Source organism: Protopterus annectens, chromosome 5.part0, assembly GCF_019279795.1.
Source record: "Protopterus annectens isolate FY-2018-M chromosome 5.part0, PAN1.0, whole genome shotgun sequence".
NCBI classification, from domain to species: Eukaryota; Metazoa; Chordata; order Ceratodontiformes; family Protopteridae; genus Protopterus; species Protopterus annectens.
In genome coordinates, this window is record NC_056735.1 from 311,394,180 (window position 1) to 311,404,494 (window position 10,315).

Genomic DNA, 10,315 nt, shown 5'->3' on the forward strand with positions numbered 1-10,315 from the left:
AACAATTTCCCAGGGGCCTAAAGGGGTTTCAGCTACCACCTCCAAAAATCCTTTGCCTTCTAACAGGGAAGCAAGGTCCTTAGAGAGATGGGGGAAGAAGGTTTACACCTCCACTACTTTATCTATGAGAGCTCTCTATTGTCTCTTTCACATGTTTCAATATCAGGATTTCCTGTCAGATGATTTACAGAAAACATTGGCCTCCCCTGAACCCTTAGATAGGAAGTCTTTGCAGGAGACTGTGCATAATGCTCAACAGGTTAGCAATCACTTTCTACAGTGTGGATATGATGCATTGGAGGCTTCATGTAGGGCAGCTATGACGGGGGCAGTCATTCGTAGACATGCATGGTTGAAAGAACAACCCTTACCAGATCATGTTAAGGCAAAACTTCTTGACGCACCCTTGGAAAAGAACAAGCTTTTTGGTGCTAATGCTAAAGATGTGTTAAAGTCCATTGAGGAAAAAGCCAAGTCAGTTCAGACAGTAAAAGATTTCCTTCAGGTTCAGCCGCCCAGATTCAGCAGGAACTGGCCTTCTAAAAACTGGTCCTTTCCTAATCCTGAAAGATCACAAAGGGGCAAAAACAGGCGTGGCCGAGGAAGAGGCCAATACAGAGGATCCTACAGGGGACGACAATAGCAACCAACAAACCAAAGAAGTGACACAGGGGTTTCTCCTGCCCCGCAGGGACAATCTCAATGACTTTCCTCTAGTTCCGCTAACCAAGGAGCAGGCAGAGGCTCCTTTGGGCAGAAAGTTATCTGTGTTTTCAAAAAATTGCCACAAACTGACAACAGACAAATGGATTTTGGACATTGCAGACCACGGTTACAGGTTCCACTTCCACACTTTGCCAAGAAAACAAGGCATGCCAAACCTTCCACCAAATCAGAGGGCAGAGGCTATAAAGCAAATTTCTCTGCTTGCACAGATAAAAGCAATATAAAAAGTTCCACAACAAGAACAAGGCCAGGGGTTTTATTCAAGACTGTTCCTTGTTCCAAGAAAAGAAAGTCAATGGAGACCAATACTGGACTTGTCCGCTTTAACTTTCCTCATAGTACCAAAGTTCAAAATGCTGACTCTACAGCAACTCCTTCCCATGCTGGGCAAGGGGTCTTGGCTGATTACTCTGGACCTCAAGGAGGCATACCTGCATGTCCCTATCGGACACAGCTGCAGAAGATACCTCAGATTTCTTGCAGGGCCAGAGCATTATCAATTCTCAGCATTGCCATTTGGCTTATCTACTGCGCCCAGAGTATTCACGAAATGCCTGGCATCAGTAATTGCTCATTGCAGGCTCCAGGGGATTCAAATCTACCCGTACCTGGACGATTGCCTCATACAAGCGGACAACAAACTAACTTTGACAAAAAACTTGAATTATGTCATACACTTGCTACAGGCTCTGGGATACACAGTCAACTTTCAAAGGTCAAGACTTCAGCCATCCCAGCAAATAACCTTCTTAGGAGCCAAACTAGACACAGCCTCTCAATGGCTTACCTGACAGAAGACAAGCAAAAGAAGTTAACCCATTACTTCAAAAGTTTAGCAAAGCTCACCCAGATGACTGCAAGGAGTTTCCTACAGGCCCTGGGTTACATGGCATCCTGCATCCTCCTGGTTCCACTAGCAAGACTACACATGAGAAAGCTTCAATGGTACTTAAAAAGCTTATGGTCTCAACACAGCAACAACCTAGAAGCAAATATCCCACTCATTCCATGTCTTCAAAAGGAATTTCTATGGTGGGCCTCAGCAAGCCAGTCAAACATAGGTATGTCATTCAAAAAACCTCAGATAACACAGACCATGGCCACAGACGCCTCAGACCTTGGATGGGGGGCGCACATGGAAGGCAGATGTATTCAAGGACAATGGTCTCCAAAGGAAACACATCTGCATATCAATCAAAAAGAAATGTTAGCAGTAATGCATGCCATCGAGGCCTTTGGGCAACAACTTCAACAAGGCCACCTATTAATATGGACAGACAACACCACAGTGATGTGGTACATAAACAAGCAGGGGGGCACTCATTCTTACCCCCTTTGCAGACTGACAATGAATCTTTGGAAAAAATCACTGGGCCTAAACATACAATTACAATCCCAGTTTGTTCCAGGCAAAGACAATGTTCTGGCGGACAGTCTAAGCAGGAATTTCCTAGACCCCATGAATGGAGGCTACATCCAGACATCTTCCTACGACTCACCTCGACGTGGGGCAGGCCGGACGTAGACCTATTTGCCTCCCATCTCAATCATCATTTACAAAAGTTCTGCTCAAGGACATATCATCCACAAGCATGGAAAATAGATGCCCTCTCATTCAACTGCAGCACCCTGATAATTTATGCATTCCCACCTCCGCCACTGATGACCACAGTGTTATTAAAGATCAAAGCAGACAAACCGAAGGGGATCCTAATAGCTCCAAACTGGCCAAGACAACACTGGTACCCACTACTACGGAGCATATGTCACAACAAAACGTGGGCCCTTCCACAATGGCCCCAACTTCTGACTCAACACAACTTCAGGACAGTTCATCCCAACATCCAGACGCTACAGCTAACAGCTTGGGAAATCCCATAAATAACCTTGATTTACCTCTCTCCAAGGAAGTTCAGCGGATACTAACAGAAGCCCGCAGACCATCCACCAGAAAAGTTTACTCAGCCAAATGGAAGAGATTCAGCATTTGGAATACCAACAAGGGTCATGATGCCTCATTTTTGAGCATTCCTCTCATCCTGGAATACATCAAGAGGAATTGGAACATTATCACTAGTGACAGAAACTTGAATGATATAGTAGGGGACTTTCCACAATTTAGTTATAAGAGGAATAAGAACCTGAAGGATATACTCTGTCACGATAGGGGAAACAATGAGGTCACATGCCTACCTAGATCGCTGGGTACTGTCCCATGTGGGGGCTGTAAGGCTTGTGAACATATTAATAGGGAGACAGTGTTTGTACATCCTTCCACAGGGAAGAGTTTTTATTTTAAAGGGAGAGCTACCTGTAGGACCATCAATGTGGTGTATTTGGCTGATTGCACGTCATGCTCAGGATATTATGTTGGTAAAACCAACAATATGCTTAAGGTCAGGATACTACAGCACATTTCGTCAATTAGGAACTGTGATGAGCACAATGTGCTATATAATCATGTAAAGGATAATCCCACACATAGATTTAAATTTAGGGTGATAGCCAATGTATTCATTAATAGGAGAGGGGGTGACATTAGGCTAAAGACAGAAACCATAGAATCAAAGTGGATTTTAGATTTAACAGCCCATATTCAACCTGGGCTGAATGATATGGTGCCTCTGAAGCCAACACTTAAAAGTAGGCGTACTTTTTATTAAGTAAGAGTAGTGGCAATGTGTTTTTAATGATGACTTGTTAGTTTCAGCTAACAATCTAGGGTGGGGTTTTTTACTGAAGAGTGATTGGTGTATGTTTATTTTAAAATGTGATGTTTGTGAGAAGCACTTTGTCTGAAGAAGGGCCTAGCCCGAAAGCGCTCACTTTGATACTTTTTGTTTTGTTTTTGTGTTTTAATAAACATTTTACAGCATTTGTACAGCAGCAGTTCCCAGTGACGTTTTTGGTTTGCTGATCCTGGAATACTTGGCAGATATGCTGCATAAAGGACTTTCATTCTCTTCCATAAAAATTCATGCTTCAGCTATCTCAGCTAGATACAACACTAACCCACCTGTGTTTTCACACCCTATGTTAAGGCAATTTCTTAGAGGAATCAAGAATATAAAGCCCCCAAGAAAGGCACCAGTACCAGCTTGGGACCTCACTTTTGTCCTAGAAAAATTGATTTTACCTCCCTTCGAGCCAGCAGCTTCTGTGGATTTACAATTTCTTTCCTGGAAGACAGCTTTCCTATTAGCCATTACCTCAGCAAGAAGGGTTTCGGAATTACAGGCCTTAATGGCAATACCACCGTTTATAACCTTTCACAGAGACAGGGTCTCCTTACGAACCAACCCTACCTTTCTGCCAAAAGTGGTATCTAGGGTTGCCTTAAATCAAGCAATTCACCTGCCTACTTTCTTTCCTAATCCTGAAAACAAAGGGGAAAGACTGTTGCATACCTTGGACATACACAGACAACTTCGCTACTACCTAGACAGAACCAAGACCAGTAGGAAGTCTGACCAGCTTTTTGTAGCTTACGCCCCTGCAGTACAAGGAAAAGCAATTTCTAAACAGACAATTTCAAAATGGATTGGACATTGCATCAGATTCTGTTATTCCTTCCATGGAAAGAGTGCGCCAGCCAATGTCAGACCACACTCCACCAGAGCTACCGCCACCTCTACAGCCTTTTTAAGAGGGGTGCCTACAAAGGACATTCTAGAAGCTGCTACATGTAGCTCCGTGCATACATTTTCCAAGCACTACAACCTCCCTCTATATTCCAGATCCAGAGCAGGCTTTGCTTCGGCAGTCCTGCAGGGACTGATAGCTACACCATCCCTTTCTTAGAGCATACCACCTCCCCCAGCTAAACTTTGGTATTCAACCCATATGTTATAGGTTCATAGATTCATAGGTTCATACTAGGCTATCTGCCCGAGGGCATTTACAAGCCTAGCCCATCGTTTTGTGGCTTACGCCACCCCTTTAGTATGGGGAACTATACCCATTATTTTGCTGTGCCTCTGTCGAGCAGTGACACTGAGGTAATCCCTGGGGTATATCTGCGATCTCCCATCCATTGGTCAAGATTTCTCTTGAACAAGGCCAGCGAGGTGCTCTGCCTCACATGTACCGGGATTTTGTTCCACAGCATAGGGAGTCTTTGGGTGATGAATCTATCCCTCCAGCACGTCCTATTAATAGCCGTGTCAAGGTTTAAGTCTCCGCCTTGTGGCTCTGATGGATCTAGATTTTTGAGGTGAAGCATATTCATCAAATCTGGGTTTGACATGGCCTTGTATGTTAGGCAAAGGTCACCTCTGAGCAGCGTGGCGACTGAATAGAGCTGGAGTTCTTTCAGTCGGGCAGCATAGGACAGATTTTGAGACCCTTTATCCTTTTGGTGAGGAACTTTGTGGCCTCTCCAGCTGCTGCAAGTGTCGGGTCAGATACATTCGAATGGGGCATTGTACTCAATCATTGGTCTGATGAGTGATGAGTAAAGGGAGACTATGACCTCCTTGATCTAGATGAGAATCCCTTCATGATAAGGTGGGCAATGTAGAAGGTCTTCCTAACTACTTTAGCTACATGGGTGTCGAATGACAGACTACTATCAACCTGGGTCCCCAGGTCCCTGATAACTTCTTCTGTGCTCAGTGGATTGCCACCTATTTGGTAGCTAGGGGTAACCTTGTTTTTCCGAAGGGTATGACTATGCATTTTTGGCATTTAACTTTAGGCCGTGGCTCTGGCACCAGTTATCCGTTTCTGTGAGACCCTTCTGAAGGATATCTGTGTCAGATGTGTTTTCTACTATGGCCCAGTTTGCAGTCATCTGCAAACTTTGTCAGCCATAACCCTCCTGTGTTTGCTTGTACTTCGGAAAAGTAGATGCCAAACAAGAGTGGGCCCAGGACTGAGCCCTGTGGGACACCACTTGTGACAGGCTTTGAGTCTGACATGGCGCCAGCAGCTCTGACCCTGTGGGTTCTGTCACTCAGCCAGTTTGCAACCCATCTTGTGATGTATGGGTTGACATTTAAGCTGATGAGTTTTTCAATGATACCCGAATGGGGTATTGTATCGAAGGCCTTAGCCAGATCGAGGTAGGCTGTATGGCTATGACTGCAGTTGCATTCTTGAAGGACATAGTACAGTTTTGTACCTACCATAAATGTAGATGTCCGATAGATATGCAACTGCAGTCGGTTTTCCTCCTCCATCCCTCTATGCCTTGGGTCCACTCCTCTCCCTGTTATCCTTAGCTGGGGATATCTGTTATGGTGTATCTGTTTATTGCTTATTTGTTGTCTGGAAACCTATTTTTGTCTTCCAATTTGATTACAGCCTTCCTTGGAGGGCACCTGGCATCTGGGGCAAGAAACACTGAAGAAGATGGCGTCGGCTGATGCTTATATACTCCAGCCGCCCTGACGTCGGAGAGAAATGCGACATCAGCCGACGTCGGACCCAGACTTTGGAATCCGGCCGACCGAGGGCTGCCTGAGGCAGGACAACCCATATGTTATGACTGCAGTTGCATGTCTATCGGACATCTACATTTATGGTAGGTACAAAACTGTACTTTTGCAGTCATCTGCGAACTTTGTTAGCCGGAGTCCCTTAGTGTTGGCCTCTACTTCAGGGAAGTAGATGCCAAACGAGCGGTCCCAGGACTGAACCCTGAGGTACTCCACTTGTCTGGACTGGATTTGGAGTTGGCTACTTTTACAGTGTGGATTCTGTCAGTAAGCCAGTTGGCAACCCATCGAGTGACGTAGGGATTAATGCCCAGCTTAGTAAGTTTATCTATGACCCCAGAGTGGGGGATGGTGTCAAGAGGCCTTGGCAAAGTCCAGGTGGGCTGTGTGGACCGCCTTACCCTCGTCCATGGCTCTGGAGACTGATTAGAAGAAGTCAGTCAGATTCAGGAGACAGGATCGGCCCTTCACAAACCCAAAATGGGTGGGGTCCAGTGTTTGAATGTTGCCAATGTCTTTGTTTTATAAGTTCCATGGCCTTGCAGATCAGGCTCGTCAGACTGATGGGGCGGTAGTTTCAGAGATCCAAGGTGGATCCCCCCTTGTGGAGTGGGATAACTGTAGCTGTGCACCACTCGGTGGGCATGAAGGAAGCCTCTGGTGAGGCTATGATTAAACATGACACTTGGGTGAGGTGCCAGTTCATTTTGTAGTTCATGTAGTACACCGCCTGGGATGCCATCTGGTCCCATGGGTACTGTAGTCTTAGCTTTGGAGAGTGCATTTTTTACCCGTGTGGCAGTTATTACCGGAATTTGGCATTGTCCAGTATTGAGATGGGCCATTTAGGGGATGAGAAGGGGGGTGAAGTTGGCACTGAATCGATCTGCCAGGATATTGGCAATATCCTTGGGATCAGTATATTTAATGCCATTCTGTTGTAGCTCAGAGCAGATCTGAGCATTACCATTTAGATTATTGACATAGTTATAGAATGCCTTGTGGTTGTCTTTGAAATCTTTGATAATTTATTTTTGTAACTAGCTTTGGAGGATTTTGAGGGATCTCTGCTTCTTACTGAGGCTGGTAAGGGAGTTTTTTGCATCTTGGGATTTTCCCTTTTTTTTTTTTTTTTTTTTTTGCAACAGTTTCTTCCTTTTGTTGTAAAGTTTGTGTATGGCAGGGGACCACCAGATTGGCTTTCTTTTTTTTGGCGGAGAGCATCTTGGTTCTATTTTAGATGGCACAATTCACGCATGAGTGGATGTGCTCGTGCAGTGCCTTAGTGTAGGATTCAGCAGTCGAACTTTCAGTTCCCGTCTGCATGGGTGTCATGAAGTCACGTCTGACTTGAGTAGCATGAAGTTGGCTTTGGAGAAGATTTTTATGGAGGTTTCCTTACTGGGGGGTGGGGGTGGAATGTGGATGTTACGGGTGATTAGCTTATGGTCAGACCTGACCAACGAGAAGGTGACCATAGGTGTGGAGCATCGATTTCCCATGTTGGTAATGACCAGGTCTAGGATATTGGAGCCCCTGGTGGGACTATGGATTAGTTGATCCAGGGCATTGGAATTTATGAATTCCAAGAACCGTTGGGCAAAGATGTTGGTACACTAGTAGTTTTCCCAGTTAATGGCAGGGTAGTTGAAATCACCCAGTATTATGGTGTTTGGTTGTATCTTAATATTTTCCAGTATGTTTAGAAACTGTTGCTTGAAGGCTCCTTTCCAGCACCCTAGCATCCAGTTTCTGATTAAGACTAAGGTGCAAGAGTTCTCTTAAATTGGAACTCAACTTCCTTTCTACCAATATCCATCTGCCAGTCTAGAATTACTGTCCCAGCCTTCCATACAGCTTACAAAAGGCATGTTAACCATAATATGCCAGCAATGTCCAATGCCTTCAGCATTTCTAGATGAATCTCATCCACTCTTGCAGTCTTACACCACAGCTAACAAAATGGATCTAGTACCAACTAATGTTTCTGACACTTTTTCTTAGAGGAAGGCTTGTACACTGGATTAATTTCTTCATTGCTCTTTCTACCTTGTCTGTCAGGAGTGTTCCTGTTTAAGGTCAGCATTTCTCCAGTCTGAGGACTGCTTGGACAATATCACAATTTCTCTTTTGATTCACTGAATGGTTTATCAGAGCTTCTGAGATTATCCAAATGTTATCTTCAAGACCCAACCAAACTATTCCCACAGCCAGGCCTTCTGTGTAGTGACTACCACAGATGCAGTCTCCCTGACTGGGGTCTTCTTTTCTAGAGTTGCATGGAAGGCCTTTTTTTTTTAACCTGAAAGAAGACTTTATACATGTACTTTAGTATGTTAAAGGGTAGGTGCTAGAATTGCATATTTTGCAGTGTTTAAGATGATGTATAGTAAAAATGGGTTAGAAAGTATGTTCAAAGCATTAAGAATACACAGAGTAAGTTTAAATGTGGAGTCTTGTGTTTGTAAGAGAGGAAAGGTAATGAATATTATTTGAGAGAACTGGATGCTAATACATTTGTAGTGTTCACTGTGCATGTGAAGAGACCATTCTTAGAAAACTTCCTCACTTTTTTTATATTGTGGGTATAGTATTTCAAGTAACAGACGAGGTTGTGGAATGCTTTTTCAGTTGTGGGAAGTTTAAAGGTCGGACAAAGTGATGTATCAGAATAGTGGCAATGATGAGAGGTAATGGTTAATTGATGAGAAGTGGAGGGGCAAAGTAGGAAAGCAGAAGCTTAGACTGTTGTAGCAAAGAGGAAATAAATTTTATGGATTTTTCTCTGAATCTTGCAAATATAGATTCTGCATACGTATGTCTTTGTAATTTTCCAGTGCACAAGGTGAAACTGTGGCTCATCTGGTCTCCACAGCCTCTAGTGCAATGCTAGATGTGACAGCATGCACTCAGTATGAGATGAGTCTGCTTCTGAGTGTGGAACCTAGAAAAATGAGGTTATACCATGCCACCCAACACACACACACCTTGTAGTGGACCTTCAAATTAATCCGTTGATAGGGAAGTGTGCTATCTTTCCCATCATATGTATGGGTAAGCAGCTACTGGTCACTCTTGTTATGGAAACAGGTTGAAACAAGTAAAGAGTTTACTGTTCAATGCCATCATTCTTTGTGATCCTGAATATTGCTGAAAAAGTTAAATTTATAACTTAGCAGTACTGAAAGTAGTTAATTTGGCATTATCTGCTGAAAAGACACGTCATTTTATGTCTCGAGCTCTGATGTTTTTAATTTTCTTTCTTTTGCGCAGATAATTCCTGACCCTGCTGGGAAACTGAAGTATTTTGACAAACTGAATTGAGAGCTCTCTTCCTTGAACAGTGTGAAATACAGCAGTGAATGTTCCAGCACGTTTTTTCTGTTGTACGCTTAGTTTGGGTCACAATAAAAAAATATTTTGTTATCTTGTTGCATCTGTTTTGCTCTAGTTTGATAATGGCTGCTGTGGATGGGTTAGGCTTTACCTAAAGATTCATCATTCTGTAACATTTACTTTATTAAATGTTGGCAGTCTTTCTGTTGCATATTATATATATTTAACCACCAGCTCTACTTTAAAGAAGCAGTGCATTGTTTTTTTTTTTTTGCATAATTTGTTATTCCTTTGTTTCTGTTTGCATATATGGTGTAGACAAGGAAACACTCCCATTTCTACATTGTTGCACCCAACAAAGATTTGAAATAAGCATGATATAAAATACATTTTATTAACATGAATAATGTTCGGGTTTACAGACTTGCTGAATACTATATAAAAAGATAACGTGTCGCTGCTGAGCTACTTGAACCCATAGTCTCCTCAGGTCACAAACAAAATAGAAGTGTATGTATTAAATGCGCTTGTGCTTATTTTGTCACTAGAATTATTTCTATTTATTCTTATGTTTTTACAGCAGAGTTCCATTTTGGTGTCTGCTGCTTTTCTGCTTTTGGTGTTTGACAGTCAGAGCTAAAAGCAGTTGAATTTGTTTAGCAAGTATGACCCAGTGCCTGATTCTGAGTGAATATAACATGACTGCTTATCCAAAACAAAGTCTGTGCTTTTACTGCACGCTGTATATTTAAACTTTGAAATGTATATTTTGGCCTAGTGAGTCATAGAAGTGTTTCCAAATTTTATTTAGTTGT

The 10,315-nt window shown here is 43.1% G+C and overlaps 1 protein-coding gene across 1 annotated transcript in view; it reads left to right on the plus strand.

Annotated features, from left to right (window-relative positions):
• The window catches only part of PRDX4 (peroxiredoxin 4), a 158,238-nt gene extending 148,648 nt beyond the window's left edge, over nt 1-9,590 (plus strand). The window contains exon 7 of the mRNA XM_044072290.1: nt 9,438-9,590. Coding sequence (XP_043928225.1) covers nt 9,438-9,488 — 51 coding nt within the window. The 3' untranslated portion in view covers nt 9,489-9,590. The remainder of the gene's footprint in view (nt 1-9,437) is intronic.
• Nucleotides 9,591-10,315: the final 725 nt, after the last annotated feature.